Raw genomic sequence first — 17,675 nt, 5'->3', positions numbered from 1 at the left:
GAATCTAATTGAAATTCTAAGAAAAATAAGTTTTCTCGTCTATGTATGGGTTTATCATAGTTTCATGTATTTATGTTGGGAAATTGTTAGGGGGTATTGAGGTTACGTTGGACCGCTTTCTGATGAAAAATGTCCATGTAGGCTTCCGTAGTCCAGTGACAACACGACAGAAACCCTTTGGTCTGAGCAGCTAGCTCGGCTGATAAGCAGCAGTGGAGCTTGTAAATGCGTACGGACAAGTTGAGATACACAAAGCGTACGTAAGTAGATTTATACAATATGATTTTTTTTCCACGTATGGCTTTAAAATTCCCTTGTGAGTGGTATAGTTTTCTGTTTTAAAACTTTGACAGGGTGGTGGCTGCTGATTAGCTTAGTAGCTATGGGCTCCGGATATGCACTGGAATCAAAACTGCCAGTTGTTGACCCGTAGACCCATATTCGTTTTTAAGCTGTGGTCAACATACATCATTTTAATGTTGGAATTAAAGGACTGGCCCATTGAGTGCTGTTAGATTTCCTTTGTAAAATGTAATTTCGTCAGAAAGGCTAACGCTCTCTGGTTGTCATTCTTGCGAGATGCTAGCTGTTTAGCTGCTTGTCATACTAGCTGAAATACATTAATTTAACAACATCCTGGCTACTCGTTCAATGTCAGTTACATTATTGATAACCAAGTTTGTTTAATTTAAATGCAGTTATCCTATAAAGGTTGTTATAAAACGGGTTTTACTCAAGTCCATTCGATTTGACTGTTATAGGTAATCCAGTGTCAGGTATTAGTCGGAGTCAGTTCGGTTGAAAGTGTTTGAGTCAAGTTAGAAACGGCACCAATCTAGGACATGTATGTTTTATACGATTTAAATATAATTATTATTGTGTTTATGATCTTAATTAACAGCCTCTGAGTTCGTTTCATTACGCTTGGTATTGATTAGTGATATTTTATTTACTTATGTGCTAGCCTGAATAAAACATTTTGTTCTCCCATGTGGGTCAAAACATGCTATGGGTGACAGTTTAAAACTGAATCTGAAAAGCTACTAACAGTTTTCTCACTAATCAAGCATAATGGCATTGTGTGGTGGTCGTTCATTCGTCCAGGATCTTGAACACCTGTAGAGGAAGATGAGGCTGAAGGAAATCCAGAGGACTGCCCACCAGGCGTGGAGTCCTGCTGGACACCATCCCATCCGCCTGGCCTTAGGAACGTCAGCACAACAGCTTGATGCTTCCTTCAACACTACAGCTGCCATAGAGATATTTGAGATGGATTTTGCTGACCCCTCTCTGGAGATGCACCTCAAAGGATCATTACCCACTACTAACAGGTAATACATCAAGTCAAGTTTCTTTGTGAATTAATGAGGCACAATACTGCTCCCATAATTACCAATAAAGTATTAAAATAAACAAGTTTTACCAAACGTCTAACAAATATGAATTCATATACATATGATCTCAATAAAAAAATAATCATATACATCTTTGTTAGTTTTGTAGTTTTCTGTTCTGTTTATTTTATTTATAAGCAGTATTGATAGAAATTAGCCCCTGAACATTTTGTAGTACGCAGACCTCCGCAACATTGTCCAAGGTCATTATTTTTGCTCTGCTCCATAGGTTGCATAGTATTGTATGGGTAAATTTCGGAATGGGAGCTGATTGTACAGGAGGGAGACTCGTTGGTGGGAGTGAAAATGGCTCGCTGACTGTGTATAACCCAGAGGCCATAATTAGTTCTGGAGCAGATGCGGTGGTTGGACAGTCTGATAAACACACAGGACCTGTCAGAGCACTCGATTTCAACCCGTTTCAGGTAAAAATCCATAGCAGTCTGTGTCATTGGAGGCGATATATACAAGTCACTAAATTTATAGCATCTGTATTTTTCATCTTAGAGTAATCTTCTTGCATCTGGAGCAATCGATTCAGAGATATACATCTGGGACCTAAACAACTTAAGCAGCCCAATGACACCAGGAACAAAAACACAGGTTAGTAGTACGGGCCGAGAAATCACAAGATTTATTTTTGTCACAGAGACCCAGAGTAGTTTTCACAAAGTACCAGAACCCTCAAAATCAAGCGCTTGTGCCAAAAGTTAATTTTCTGTGTGCACCAGCCATGTTTGCATGACATTTGCATTTGATGATCAGGGTTTTGTTTTGTTGACACAAACAGCTCCTGCCTGTTGTTTCAGCCTGCTGAAGACATCAGTGTTGTGTCCTGGAACCGGCAAGTCCAACACATCCTGGCTTCTGCCAACCCCAGTGGGAAAGCAGTCGTGTGGGACCTGAGGAAGAATGAGCCAATTATAAAGATCAGTGATCACAGCAACAGGGTTGGTGACTTTTTAAATGCAGTTTACATCAGTATTTGGGGCAAAGACGTACGGAGATGGTCGTTCTGAGCCACGAGACTGTATGTTTTTCTGGTGAACATTCCTGCAGGAGTGTGTAAAACCGCTTATTGTTTAATAAAAAAAAAATATATATATATTCAACTTGAAATAGATTGTAATGCTTGATTCCCACATTGATTGTTGTGCTACAGCCATAGGTGGAACTTAGTGATTTCAGTCCATTTTGGGTCCCATCCAGATTCTCTGTGTTTACTTTTTTCTTCTCTCTCACTGCTTCCCTGCTGCTCTATCCCTCATCGTACTCACTTATGCTGCTCCTTGCTCTGTCTCTCCACTTGTCTCTCCCTCACTCATCTCCTCCACTTCAGCCTGTGTACTTGTCTAATATATTAGCAACATTTTAGATTTGTTTCAATCACCAATAGGAACGTTGAGAATATTACACGTATCACGGTACAGATCACTATCTGTCAGAACTTGAGGGAACTGCGTCACAATAAAGAACAATGAGCATCTTCGTCTACCGTTGCCTCAACATCTTCCTCGTGTTCCTCCTTCTTCTTTTGAAAATATTTTAATATACTCACGGCAAAATACTCATAGCGGAAACCCCGCACATGTCATTCAGTTTTACGGTTCCACCTAATTTCTGTTGTCTGGCATATTATCAGCAGTAGCTCAAGAGGTAGAGCGGGTTGTCTATTAAATGAAAGGTTGCATGTTCGATCCCATGTCCGACCAGAGAATGCTGCTGTTGTGTCCTTGTGCAAGACACTTAACTCATCATGCCTGCTGGTGGTGGTCGGAGGGACCAGTGGCACCAGTGTTCGGCAGGCCTCACCTCTGTCAGTGGTCCCCAGGACAGCTGTCGCTACAATGTAGTTTATCACCAATGTGTGAGTGGGTGAATGACTGATTGTGTTGTGAATATCTGATGTGATGAACGGTCATGCCGTATTTAAATTTGCCTTCTACGTCACCGAGTCAACGGAGGTGAGCATTGTGTGTTGACGTTTCTGAGGAGAAGCGCTGACACAAGGGTTCAGGAGTCTGGGCATCCTGTCGAGTTTAGGAATTAAATAAATGGGAGCATGAAAGCAGGAGGAGCTGCTGGAGGGAAGCGTTTCACTGATCTCGGTCTTCGCGGGGGGTCGTTTACAGTTTTTGAAACTGTTTCCAGACCAAAATGGGAAACTAAGCAGGTGTGATCCTGAAATTGTGGAGGAATTGTGATTTCAACTCCAACGTGTGTGACTTCTTGTCTTCTGCGCATGCGGGTTGCTTTGGGGTCATGGAGCGTTCACACTGGTGAGACTTTGATGTCGCATTTCAGTCATAGTGTGAACGGCCACACAAAACAAATCAAGCATCAAGACCTGCAGTATGAACCTAGCCTTAGTGATGTAGTATATTGATATTTTGGACCCTGTGATTTACTTTTAGATGCACTGCTCAGGAATGCTCTGGCACCCTGATGTAGCCACTCAGCTGGTGCTAGCCTCTGAAGATGACCGACTGCCGGTCATCCAGATGTGGGACCTCCGTTTTGCTACATCGCCTCTTAAAGTCCTCGAGAAACACACAAGGTAAGGCTCGGATCATTTACCCGACAGTCGTTCATTTCTTAGTAAAGTTGCACAATGTCTCCAGGTGTCCCACTTTTGCTGTCTCACAGGGGGATTCTGTCCATATCTTGGAGCCAAGCTGACTCTGAGCTTTTGCTGAGTAGTGCCAAAGACAACAGGATCCTCTGCTGGAATCCTAACACTGGAGAGGTGTGTCACCTTCGTTTCTGCTTTCTTAACTTCTTTGAGTTTAAACTTGGCGACTCCGTTGATCTGAACTGGTGTCTCCTTTTATTTTAGGTCATTTATGAGCTTCCAACAACCAACCAGTGGTGTTTTGATGTCCAGTGGTGCCCCAGGAATCCAGCCCTTCTTTCGACCGCGTCATTTGATGGGAGGATCACGGTTTATTCTGTGATGGGAGGAAGTCTGAAAGCTCAGCAGCAAAGCACAGTTGATAAGGTGCCTGGGCTCACCTTGATTAATTTAATGATTCACAAAAATCGTCTCTAAACGGTTATTATTTGTCCACAAGGTGGTGCTGGTGGTCATGATAGCAAAGTGTCTTCTAATTGGTTGATATAGAAAAATCTTGAAATCATTTTGTGGAATGTTTTCAGGCTTTGCTCTATTTATTTATTTTTTTTTTTTGAAAGAGAAAATAATTCTTAATTTTTTTTTTCTGTTGCAAAAGAGACGCTTTTATGAACGTTTTCTATTTTCTGGCTGAATAGATCTCATCCTCGTTTGACACCATGGATCCCTTTGGTACAGGACAGGTACTGCCTCCTCTACAGGTCCCTCAGCCCACTGCGCAGGACACCATAGTTCCTCCCCTGAAGAAGCCACCTAAATGGGTGCGCAGGCCAGTTGGAGCTTCCTTTGCCGTGAGTGTATTGTGATATTGTTTAATATGCATGAAAATAGATAAGTTACTATTTTTTTATGCAGCTAAACTGTTCATGTTGTTTGTCAGTTTGGTGGAAAGCTGATAACCTTTGAGAACACAAAGGTGCCTCCCATGCAGAGCCCACAACCCATCCCCAGGCAAGTGTTTATAAGCCAGGTTTCCACGGAGACAGAGTTTCTTCAGCGCTCCAGGGAACTTCAGGCGACGCTGCAATCGGGTTCTTTCAACAGCTATTGCCAGGCCAAGATTCAGAACGCCAAGTCCGATGCAGAACAGGACATATGGAAGTTCCTTCTGGTAGATCCTGATTTTTACTCTTAAGTCTGTTCCCGGGGTTTGTAAATGTTTCATTAAGCAACCTCCTCTACTCACAGGTGAACTTTGAAGATGAGGCGCGCATAAAGTTCCTTAAACTTTTAGGTTTCAGCAAAGACGAATTGGATAGAAAGGTATTCCATCAGCATTTCATCACTGTGTCAGTCATTAAAGTCCAACCCATTCTGTCTTTTAAGTGTGAAAACGATTTTTATTCAGATTTCTAAATGTTTGGGGAAGAATTTTCAATCCAATGGGTTTGGAGTCGATGCCAAAGACCTTGCAGAGAAGATGCAGCGGCTCACCACTGAGGTCAGCGTTTATCTTCAGAGTTTTCTAGCTGTGATGTTTCTATCTGCTATAACAACACTTTACTGTTTGCAGCGGTCCGATGACACAGCAGCTGATGCTCGAACTTCAGGCTCCGTTTCCCCCTCGGACTTCTTTAGCCCAAAGAAAAGCACCCACTTCCAAATCCCTGTGTCATGTGGTAAAAACCTAGAAAGTTAAAAATACAAGATTTCTATCACGTCTAAGTTGATGCATACAGATCAGAAGGTGTATTTGTGCAGACACGGACGGTTTGATAAGCCAGGCGCTGCTGGTTGGTAACTTCGAGGGAGCCGTGGATCTGTGTCTGAACGACTGTCGCTACGCTGAAGCCATTCTGCTCTCCATCAGTGGAGGGGAAGAGCTTCTGAAGAAGACCCAGCAGAAATACCTCAGCAAGCAGAAGAACAGCATCTCCATGGTGAGCAAAACATCATCGACCACGGGTGAGTTTATCCACAAGGACCTAACGGCTATTATTGGTTTACCCCAACTGCAGCTCATTTCATCGGTGGTGACTCAAAACTGGAGGGACATCGTTGAAAGTTGTGAGTTGGACAACTGGAAGGAAGCTCTTGCCGCTCTGCTGACCTACGCTCATCCTGAAGACTTTGCTGGTTTATGTGGTGAGCTTAACTTTGGCAGCATGTAGATTGTGCTTTGACTTATCTTGCTTCTGGAGAGTAATACAAAAGTAAGTAAATTGTGTTTATATAGCACTTATCACAGACAGAATCACAAAGTGCGCCACATAGGTCAAAACAAAATTAAACAAAGTCATAAAATCATAATGATCTCAACACAGAAATAGATTTACATCAGAAAAAATAAAATCATAAAATTATCATTTTCATTAACAGATGAAAAATGATTACAAATTTGAGTTACAAATAAGAAAACAAAAGATTTAGTTAAAAGCAGCTTTAAATAAAATGGTCTTTAGCTGTTTTTTAAGTGTCCAGACTGTCAGTGCTGCGTAAGGATAAAGGAAGATCATTCCAGAGTCGGGGTGCAAAAGTCTGGAAGGAGCGATCACCTTGACTTTTATAGCTGGTCTTTGGAACTTCTAGAAGGTTCTGGTGTGTGGACCTGAGGGCTCGGGTTGGAGCATAAGGCTTTAACAGTTCAGTAATATAGGGAGGAGCTTGACCATGTAGAGCCCTGAAAGTTATAATCAGGATTCTAAAATGAACTCTAAAGTTAACGGGTAACCAGTGCAGAGACATTAGAATAGGAGTGATGTGTGCTCTTCTGTTTGCTCCAGTTAGGAGCCTCGCTACAGAGTTCTGGACCAACAGAAAGGCGGTCAAGGGCTTTTCTGGTAAAACATGTTAAGAGCGTGTTACAGTAATCTAGACGGGAGGAGATAGAGGCATGGATGACCATTTCAAGTTGATTTTTTGACACCAACCTTCGCAGTTTGGAGATATTTCTTAAGTGATAAAAACCGTTCTGGACCAAAGTTTTTAAGTGGCCTTCAAGAGACATTGATTGGTCAAAGATAACACCCACATTCCTTAAGTTTGTCTTTATGGCACAGGATAAATGACCAAGTTTTAGACTAATCAGGGAAACCATGCTTTCAGGGACAATGATCAGACATTCAGTCTTTTCAGAGTTTAACTGAAGGAAGTTATCTTCTAGCCGGCTGGTGATAGCTGATGGACACTCTAGTAATTCAGTTTGTGGAACTCAGAATCCTTAAAGGAGCAGTACAGCTGAATATCATCTGCATATAGGTGATAAGAGACATTATGAAAAGAACCAAGTATCTGTCCAAGAGGGTGTATGTACAGTAGAAACAACAGTGGACCCAAAACAGAGCCTTGGGGTACCCCACAGAACAGATCAGTAGAATCTGACATGGTTTGGTTTATACAGACACTGTAACTTCTGTTAGAAAGGTACCATCTAAACCAATCTAGAACAGTTCCAGAGATCCCCACCGAGTCACCAAGTCTGTTAATTAAAGTGCTGTGATCAACAGAGTCAAAAGCTGCAGATAGATCTAACAATACTAACAATGTGAACTCCCCGTTGTCTGCAGCCATCATGATGTCACTGGAAACTTTAAGCAAAGCTGTTTCTGTTGAATGCTTTTTACGAAAACCAGACAGGAATTTATCAAAACTGTTGTGCAGTTCCAGAAAAGTAATCAGTTGATCTGCCACAATCTTTTCCAATATTTTATAGATAAAGGGTCATTTAGAAATTTGTCTGTAATTTTTAGGCTGAGATGAGTTCAAACTTGGTTTTTTAAGGATAGTCTCAACAACTGCATGTTTGAAAACAGATGGTACAGAGCCAGATTGTAGGGATAAATTAATCAAATCTACAATGGATGGGCCAATTTGGTCAAACATCCTGATTAGCAAGGTCATAGGGACAGTGTCAAGGGAACATTAGGTTGGTTTCATGTGTTTCTGAATGAGGCAAATGTTCTGGAAATCTACAGGAGTAAAGGCAAACCATGATTGGGAGGAAGGTGGTTGGATGTGTGGGGGGGGAGGGGGGGTTAGGAAGTAGATGGGGTGAAAAACTTGCTGATATTTCTGATTTTATGCTCAAAGAATGCTAGAAAGTTGTTCCAGTCAGACCTCAAGTAAACTGGCATAAGAGGGGCCTGAGGTGAAACAATGTGATTTATGGTGTCAAACAGGATGGAGTTATTTTTGTTTACAGTAATCAGCTGAGCAAAGTAAGGTGCCCTGGAATTTTTCACCATCTCATTCAGAGATATTATCAGTTCTTTAAAGTGCAGCCTGTGACTTTCTAATCTAGTTGACTTCCAAAGCCTCAGCTCTGTGCCATGTCCTTCTGAGACTGTAACTCTGTGACTCTAATTTCCCTCTGGGATTAATAAAGTATCTTTGAATTTGAATGAAATGTTTTTATATTCTCTTGCTAGAAAAAGTGACCTGCTTAACAGGTGCCACGTTATCTAAGACACTGCAGCATTGTTTATCCAATGACTGGATAAACGAGCTTGGATCATCATCCTGAACTAAACTGCTGTCAAATAATCTAGAAAAGCCATCCACTGCTGACTGATTAATGATATGTCTCTTTGATTTTAGGTTGTGAGGGACAGATTCAACATTAGATTGGGCATTTAATAAAATGCAGCTGTGGTCACTCACAAAAACTTCTTCAACATGTAAATGACTGATTTTTAGTCCCAAAGAGAAAACAAGATCTAGAGTGTGGCCCATTTTGTGTGTGGGGTCTGAAACGTGCTGTTCTAAGGTAAAAGACTGTAATAGACATGAACTCTACTGCTGCGCTACAAGTAGGATCATTAATGTGTAATCTCCACCTGTGCTGCTGCTTATTTTAATCCCAGTTTGTATCCAGACTTATCAGTGAGTAACGTTTCATTTGCATTGACAGACACTCTTGGAAGACGGTTAGAACATGAGAGTACAGAAAAGCGCTGCCTGCAGGCCTGTTTGTGCTACATCTGCTCTGGAAACGTTGAAAAGTTGGTGGAGTGTTGGGCCTTGCACAGAGACTGCTCCTCCCCTCTGGGGCTAGAGGTACGAAATCTACAAAAATAATAGAATCCTATACATAATAGGATATCTCTTCAGTAGCAGTTTCACTAAATGTTTGGAAGTGGTGCACTAGTGGCATTTGTGTTTGTTTCAGGATCTGGTTGAAAAAGTAATGTTGCTGCGAAAGTCAATCGAGCGCCTTCGCAACAGCGAGGTAGCCGTCCAGAGCCCCGTCCTGGCTGAGAAGCTAACCTGCTATGCTAGCATCCTGGCTGCAGAGGGCAGCTTATCCACTGCCATGGCCTACCTGCCTGACAACTCATACCAAGTCAGAAACCTCATTTTAAACCATCCTCTCTCTTTTCCTGCCTCATTAAGTTACAATAGTGTGTTTTTTACTGTCTTTTCTCCTCAGCCGGAGATCACGATGCTGAAAGACAGGCTGCTCCATGCTCAGGCTGAGGCCGCTGTCCAGCAGCAGCCTCCAAACTCCAACAGAATTGCCATGCCAGCGGCTAATAAAGTACTTTTAATAAAGTATTTTTGAATTGAATTAAGCCCATTCCTGCTGCTCAGACTGCTGCACCAAACGCACAATTAATCATTTATTGGTTCTAATTATTCACAAATTTCAATAAATCCTTTAAACCTAAACATTTCATTAAGATTTCTTAGCCGCTGTGATTTCATTGCATTATGTTCTTTCTGACTTTAGACTCAGTGCCAGCCCTCTGCTCCAGCTCCGGTGGCTCCACCACAGCAGCCTCGTTTACCATCAGCTTTTCCTCCTCAGCCCTCTCCACCCAACCCAGGGCCCGGTCTGCCCCCGTCCTCTCATGTGATGCCGCCCAGTTCAACCCGTCCTGCCGTAAGACCTTCCTACCCACAACACCCCTCTGTGGCTCCAGGTTTGACCCTTTGCTTTAAAAGTAAACATCTTCTTTTTAAATCTGGTTTAGTTAAATAATTCTTGTGTGTTTTTCAGGTTTTTCTTGTCATCAGCCGTTCCAGCCTCAGCCTGTATCTGCAGCCGGGCCCTTCTCACCCACTGGGCCTTCAGTACCAGCTGCCAATTTATCAGGACCTCAACTGCCACCTTCATTATCAAACCCTGGAGGCATGCCCCCCATGCCCAGTCCCGGGGTGCCACCAACAGGCTTTCTGCCATCTACCTCTTTACCTTCAGGCATCATGCCACCCAGCTCCCAACCAGGGGCTCCAGTTTCAATGTACCAAGGAGGTTTTCCAAACCAGGGGTGTGCTCCTCCAGTGGCGTCCGGCCCCTTTGTTCCTTTTGGATCAGGGTACCCCCTCGGAGGTCCCGGAGCCCCTGCTGTAAATCCCTTCCCATCCTCTGGTGTTGCTCCTCCTCCTTCAGGTACGTGTTGCATCCTGTTACAAGTTCAGTTACTCCAATCTGGTTATTTGTAACAGTTTTAACAATGGTCACAAGTAGATGAAAGTTTAGAGAGTTATCCACCACTGATGCCAGCAGGAATGTGTTTAACGTCCCCTTTAACTTGCAGGATACTTTCCTTGGCTGAATTCCCAGTGTGACTATCCAGGTGACAGGGTCAGGGCTCGGTGTGGAATAGAGAGCATCAGTACCAACAGTGTGGCCAGAAAAACAGAACCTTGAATACCACGAGATCATTTTTTTTTTTTTTTTGGTTTGAGTAATTTTTTTCTAATTGGCCGGCCTTTTTGTTTTTCTGGTTTCCTGGTTGTTGCTTGCGCTGCCCCGTGCCATGCAGGGAAACGTTTAGATTTCAGAGTTGCTTTATTTTAAATGCATCTTTTAAAAACTATAAATACATTTTTTTTCCTTAGGATTATTTAGTCAGACCCTCATTGATGCTGCGTTACTGTAAAAATAGAGCTGAAGTAGAACATGTTACAGCTGTGTTGGCATTTCATCACACGAATATGTCGTTTATGGATCCATGTTTGGGATCTTGTTACTATTAGAGGTTAATTGAACGCTGCTTGAGTATTATATTGTCTATTTGCTTACCTGTTTTTGCTTGAACTGCTAGTTTTAAGCAGTTTTATGGCATGTTTTAGCCTAGTGAACTAGACCAAATTCTTGCTTTGCAAAGTTTAAATAATGTATTTATTTAGCTAGCATGTTTGGACTCATTGTTGCAATGGAGACTAACGTTGGTTCAAATGGACTTATTTCAGCTGTTGTCACACATGAAGACCAAAAGTTAACATTATTTATACTTTTCCTTGTGCACATGATATGAAATGAGTAAAATTCTAAATATTAAAGATGGCGGGCAAGGCAACTCTTTGCTGAGTTGATATTGGAACTAGTTAATAATAATAATAAGACTGAAAATGATCAAATCTATTAGTACATTCCCACCAGACATGCCCTGACATTTGGGTTGGCTTGTACAGCTTTACAGCTGATTTCGTTGCATGTGTGAAAACGGCTTTATTTTTGAGTTTTTAGGCTGTTTAAGTAGTCAAAACCCATTCGTTTCATTCGAGTTTTAATTCTTGTTTTCATTTAGGACTTCAAGAGGGTTGGAATGACCCACCAACAGTAAGGGGTGGACCCAGGAAAAAGAAGGTATCTGTTTTTTTATCAGTCACCACCATCTTTCAGTTTTGTTGCAATGTGTTTTATTTAGTCATTTATTTAGTTAACGAAATCTAAGTAAGTTATATAATTCTATTATTTAAAGGAAAACACGATTTCCTTATGATAAGTGGTGAAAAAACCACTTTTGTTACAGTGAGTTTTTATTAACTTATTCGCTGCCAGCCGCTTTCTGATCGGTAAAGCCCTTCGCTGCCAGCGTTTCTCACCATTTTTACTGCCCACACAGTAAAAAATGCAAATGACGACTTTAGTCGTCATTGGCAGTGAATGAGTTAATGTAACAGCTGAGCTAATATTGAAGTATGTTTGGGGGAATATCTGGTAAAGATCAGAGTGGGGCTGTTTGGCAGGAACAAGCAGCATAGCAGCACTAACAATCAAACATGGTGGTGGAGGTGTGATGGTTTGTAACTGAGTTAAACACAAATGTGTGGGAATTTTGTGTGGAATCTTTTCAGATCGTGAAACGAGACACAAAAGCACAAAAATGTACAGCAAATTTCTTTAAAAAAAAATAATATGCTGATGTGATCCAGTCAAAATTCCAGTCTGGATCATTTAAGATACTTTGGTGAAAACTGGATTAACATTTACCAAACATCAAAGAAGTAAAGCCACATTAGCTGATTTATTTACACTGAAAAAGACATTGACTTAAAATTATTGCTATTAAAAGTAATTTCAGATGAGTGTGAAGCAGCTGAGATGAGAATCAGCCCCTCTAAATCGGAGACCGTGGTCTTGAGTCTGAAAAGGGTAGAATGCCTTCTCCTGGTCAGGGATGAGGTCCTGCCCTTAGTGGAAAAAACCTAAAGACCCAGGACACGCTGGAGGGGTTATGTCTCTCAGCTGCAGGGAACGCCTTGGGATTCTCCTGGAGGAGTTGACTCAAGTGGTTTGGGAGAGGGAAATCTGGGCCTCGGCTTAGGCTGCTGCCCCAGGACCCGACTAGGGCTGTCGCGGTTGAGGAATTCCTCCTGCGGTGATTCAGGGTGGCTTAATATTGCGGTGTGCAATATTATTGCAGCCCTTTTTTTATTGCAGTACTATCTAAACATAATGTTTATACATTTAAAAAAGGTTAAAAATTGCCATGTCTTCTTTTATAACACTTTACTGAATGCAGATCAAAGGGCAGTAACAACACAGATCGCAGTAACGTTTGTTTCTCCGACAGTCAGAGTCCGACTGAACTTAAAAACAACAAAATTCAGGAGAAGGTTAAACGTTTAAATGCAAATTTGGCTGCAGCATCTAACAAATAAGAAACAAGTCCCCATTTTGTTTAGTTGTTTAAAATCAAGCATAAAAAATTACATGTAGTGGGGGGGTGGGGGGGGGCACACTATCATTTCACTTTCACACACACGAATGACGGTGATTTATAGCTCGGTCACGTCCTTGTCACCTACAAGGAAAACCAGCATGATAACTATATACGGTTTGACAGAGGATCTGAGAGGGGTGGCAACATTTCCAGCAACACTGAAAACCCTCTCGGATGGTGCGCTCGTTGCACTAAAACGCACACTTACTTGCGTGCGACTCTGGCGAGCAAAGGGAATCTCTCCCGGTTGTTGCTCCACCATGTCAGGGGGTTTCTTTAGGGTGGATACATTCCTCCTGCAGGTAGCGAGTGAGCTCCAGCTCGGCTCAAATTCTCTTCGGGACGGTTGCAAAAGCAGTGCTTGTCCGGGACTTCAGCAGGTCTCCGAGCGTTTATTATTATTTATTTGCCGCTGGTGGCAGCTCTGTCTCGGCCAAGGACTGGCTGCGCAGCAGCTGACGTACTGAAAACCAAAGTGCTCCTAAAGGAGCAAAGTAACGTTTCGTTTTGATACCAGTGCAGCCATCCTTCTCAACAAGCATCATTGAGTTGAACCAAGTTCAGTAATCGCGGTGGCCCATGATGCAGCGTGGTGGGTTTCTTCATATTGCGATATTTCATTTTTGCGGTTACCGCGACAGCCCTAGACCCAACCCCTGAAAAGAGGAAGAAAATGGATGGATGGTTGCTTAAACAGTTTCTGCAGCAATCAAAAGGAATTTATTTAGTTTTAAAGTCTGTTGCAACAGTTTCTTTATCCATACAGCTTCATTGGCTGCCAGTCAACTTCAGGGTTCATTTCAAGATCCTGGTTCTGGTCTATAGGGCCTTACATGGACAAGCACCATCATACATTGGTGATCTTCTCAGTCCCTACACCCCCAGCAGGTCCCTGAGGTCCAGTGACCAAAGCCTACTGGTTGTGCAGCGCACCAGGCTAAAGACCAAAGGTGACAGATCATTTGCTGCTGTGGCCCCCAGACTCTGGAACTCTCTCCCCCTGAGCCTGAGATCAGTGGACTCAGTGGTCTCCTTTAAAAAGCAGCTGAAATCTCACCTGTTCAAGCTGGTTCATGAGTGACCTTCATCACCACCCTCCTTATTCTGCTCTTTCTACCAACTCCGCCTTTCCCGGGATCCACTGATTTCCCTCTTTCTTATTCATTTAATCTCTCCCTTTCCTTACATTTGTAATCAAAATTTTCATTTTTTTTTTTTCAAATTTCTATTTATTTATTTATTTTGAATAGAATTCTATAAATAGAAGACCAAGTTGCCTGAGAAACTGTTTTTTACTTGTTTGAAATTTGATCAGTCACTCTGAGTTTAACGTGCAGGCTGAACAAAATAGTCTTCTACACCCATCTCCTGCATTAGCTTCTGATAGAAAATAGTCAGGGAAACGGGCAGATTTGAAAAATCTTGACAATTGCACGTCACACTGAAAAATTAACATTCATGGACTCACCCATCTTGGCTCACGACAGGGAAAGCGGTTGTTGGTTTAGCGTCCAGGAAACCGCAGAGGACGTCTTGGCTAGCAGAAGCTAACTGTTAGCATTTGCAACTCCACAACACAGAACTTCTTCAGGCTTGTTTTATTTGTGGAGATACAACATCGATGTTGCAGAGCAAACCGAGTCAGTGATAAGAGTTGTGTCGCTGTTGGCCAATCAGAGGAGAGATGTCCAAATATCAGGAAATAAGTCTCCAAATCCTGTCATGTTCAGCTCAACTTTCTTCTGGCTAATTTCTACTTTCCGAAATGGGAGCGCCAGGGCTTTTTCCCCACATAGATCGACTCACTGAGCATTAATTTATAATCGAGACAACTTTGCATGTGGTGAGGAAACGAGTGAACCTTGTCCTTAAAACCTGCTTGTTTTTTAACTAGTCAAACTCATATTTGATATACTTTCACTAAAGTCTTTATCAACTGATTAAAATAAACTTAATTATTTACACATAGTTATGGTTCTGCACTAATTGGCCTAATTTTCAAAAGATGCAAAGCCTTTAGTGACGTTAACTGTTTATCTCTGTTGATCTGACCTAACAAACATCTTTCTTGTGTAAACAGATGCCTGACAACTACACTCCACCTGCCCCCATCACAGCTCCTGTCATGGGTTTCCCAGCGGAGGCTCCACAGCCCCCCAGCCACACCCAGGTCCCGCCCGGAGCCCCCCAGGAGCCCAGCGTACAGGTTTGTCTTCAACAACGGGCTGCTATCTTAGATTTCAACAGTAAAGCATACCGTGGGAATGGTGTGATACTGTATTTGTGTACTTGTGTTTACCAGCTCCTCCAGCAGCTACCAGCAGAGAGAGTGGAGCAGAGAGAAATCCCAGCTGAGCACATGATCCTCAAAACCACCTTTGATAGCCTGGTGCAGCGCTGCCAGCTCGCAGCAGGAGATCCGGTAGGCTTCGGACACAGAGCATCCTGTCTTTATGGTTGTTGTTGCTAAAAGTTATTAGAAAACAAATTGTGTGTTTTTTAGCAAACAAAAAGGAAGCTCGATGATGCTGGAAAGCGTTTGGGTCATCTGTATGACAAACTGAGAGAGCAGTCGGTAAGGAGTTCTTGAACTATTTGAATTGAACCATTATTGGACCGCAAGGTGCAGCTAGTGCCTAAAAGCATTCAGAAGTTCTGTGAAGATGTCAAAATATAACCGATTGTGTTTAATTTTCAGCTTTCTCATCACATCCTGGATGGCCTTCACGAGATCAGCCGCTGTGTGGCCAGTCAGAACTACCAGCGGGGCCTGGAGGTCCACACTCAGGTGGTCAGCAGCAGCAACTTCAGCGAGATCTCTGCCTTCATGCCTATCCTGAAAGTAGTCATCACTATCGCCAACAAGCTGGGTGTCTAACACCTCGAGGACAGCACACACCCATCTTCAGTGTTATCATATTCTTCTGCGTGTATTTATTTCTTTATGACCTGATGATGAGAATAATCACTGATAAACTTCAGAATGTGGTTCTCATCTGACCATGAATGCTCCTTTTCTGAGACTGATTGAGACAGTGGGGTGGTGTTATTTTTGTGTTTGTGGAGGTCCATCGATGTTGCTGTGATAATTTTACTAAATATAAAAAAAAGAATGTATTTTGAAAGTTATGATTTGGTGTAAATTTAACAAAAAGTAATTGGAGACAAAGCAAGTGTGGTTTGAATCTGTGGCTGTGGTGGTGGTTCATAAACCATGTTACGTCTTACTCCCTTCTCACTGACAGCTGTACAAACGTTTTCATTACATACATGCTGAACTATTACGTCCAGAGCTCACATTTGTAAAAACAATAATAAAAATTGGGTTACGATCAGCTCTGTCATTTTTTTTACTCTACAAACAACGTGTGTGTATTTATTCTGCAAGGTTTCACTAAAGCATCGCGATAAACAACACTGTAAATGAGTGTCTGGGTGTGCTTCTGGTATAGAGCATGGTCATCTGATGAGATGTTGGGAGTTTTGGGACAAAATATTGTAGAGGATTGTAATTGTGACAAGTTCTTAAATATACCCATATAATTATGTTGTACCTTAGCCTTGTAACAGTAGTTTCCCCTTTTGAGATGTGCTTTAGTCTGCGTGTCTCACATAACACGTATGTTCATTTAATCTGGACTGTTAAATTATTCCTGCTCCCTTTTATACGCCACTTCCTTTGCTCTTCTTTTCATGCAGGCAGTGTTGTATCCTTTGGGAACTTTTAAAAACTAGACTAGTTTTGGAATAGATGACTCAGAACTTTAAGGATCCGACCAGCAGGAAAACCGGATTTTTGTAGCTGGTTGTGGCAGCAGAAGGCAGGAGGGTGCCTCGGTGTGCCTGTTCTGGTTGCAAAGATATTTCTAAAATCCATGTTGCTACTTATTTGAGTTTCTTTTTCAAATAAAGTTTTATCTTAAAATATTTGAAGTTTGTAAATTTTAAATTGTTTCTAGTCATTGTGTTACCTCCTTGGAAGAATACCTTCCTATCTGTTCAATTTAAACTGATTATCGTTTAGCAAAAAGTTCCACAGAGTGCAAATCATCTCTGTAGGGTGCTTGAAAATCCTGAAAAGTCGCCTTAAAAGTGCTTGAACTTGTTTTGGGCCAAATTTATTTCATTTTAAATCAAAAAGTGGTTACATTATCCAACCACCTGTAACTGGAAGACAAGACAAACGGCTCTCACCGTTCACTTTGAAAATCCGTTCAAAAGATTCGATTCGTTCATGAACATATTGCCAGCCCATCACAGGAACACAGAAAACACAGGACAAACAAGAACACACACACCTTAGGAACAATGTTGGAGAAACATAGACTGTGGGAGGAAGCCGGAGAGAACCCTCACATGCACATGCAAACTCCATGCAGAAAGACCCCAGGTTGGGATTTGAACCCCGGACCTTCTTTCTACAAGGCAACAGCGCTTGTAACATTAATAAAACTGATACAGTAACAATCTATTGTTTAACCAATTTTTGTCTTAAAATGGATTTAATAATAAATATTGATTCCTGGGGGTGTAAAGTTTGGCTTAAGTTAGATGATTCATTTAAAAAGCTACTTTTCCATATTTAACATGCCTTTTATTTAAGGTTAACGGTGACTGTAAATTTTGATTGTAATCAAATTACTTTTTGATTACATGAGGCTGAGGGTATTCTTCCCATTTTAGACCGTTAAGGCTTCTTCATCCCTTTCCCACATTCAGCTGCTGTACTTGAACGCACCAGAGTGACAAAAACAA

The 17,675-nt window shown here is 41.9% G+C and overlaps 1 protein-coding gene across 5 annotated transcripts; it reads left to right on the top strand.

Annotated features, from left to right (window-relative positions):
- The first annotated feature begins 147 nt into the window (after positions 1 to 147).
- On the top strand, positions 148 to 16,255 carry sec31b (SEC31 homolog B, COPII coat complex component). Of its 5 annotated transcripts, XM_070545679.1 has the most exons (26): positions 148 to 260; positions 1,105 to 1,331; positions 1,624 to 1,819; positions 1,902 to 1,997; positions 2,204 to 2,344; positions 3,809 to 3,951; positions 4,041 to 4,140; positions 4,231 to 4,392; positions 4,665 to 4,817; positions 4,907 to 5,137; positions 5,215 to 5,289; positions 5,375 to 5,467; positions 5,540 to 5,645; positions 5,728 to 5,906; positions 5,985 to 6,111; positions 8,876 to 9,021; positions 9,134 to 9,307; positions 9,395 to 9,502; positions 9,695 to 9,887; positions 9,965 to 10,357; positions 10,506 to 10,544; positions 11,502 to 11,560; positions 15,001 to 15,126; positions 15,223 to 15,342; positions 15,424 to 15,495; positions 15,619 to 16,255. In XM_070545679.1, the coding sequence occupies exons 2-26, from the start codon at positions 1,129 to 1,131 to the stop codon at positions 15,796 to 15,798; spliced, it is 3,615 nt and encodes a 1,204-aa protein (XP_070401780.1). In that variant the 5' UTR covers positions 148 to 260; positions 1,105 to 1,128; the 3' UTR covers positions 15,799 to 16,255. The 5 variants fall into 5 exon arrangements, with proteins under 5 accessions (XP_070401780.1, XP_070401779.1, XP_015818506.1 ...); XM_070545678.1 differs by having other exon boundaries at positions 148 to 256; positions 15,001 to 15,342; XM_015963020.3 differs by lacking the exon at positions 10,506 to 10,544.
- The last annotated feature ends 1,420 nt before the right edge of the window (positions 16,256 to 17,675 follow it).

Source organism: Nothobranchius furzeri, chromosome 16 (assembly GCF_043380555.1).
Source record: "Nothobranchius furzeri strain GRZ-AD chromosome 16, NfurGRZ-RIMD1, whole genome shotgun sequence".
Taxonomy (NCBI): Eukaryota; Metazoa; Chordata; class Actinopteri; order Cyprinodontiformes; family Nothobranchiidae; genus Nothobranchius; species Nothobranchius furzeri.
Note: the sequence above shows the minus strand (reverse complement) of the source record. Positions and strands in the feature narration are given on the sequence as shown.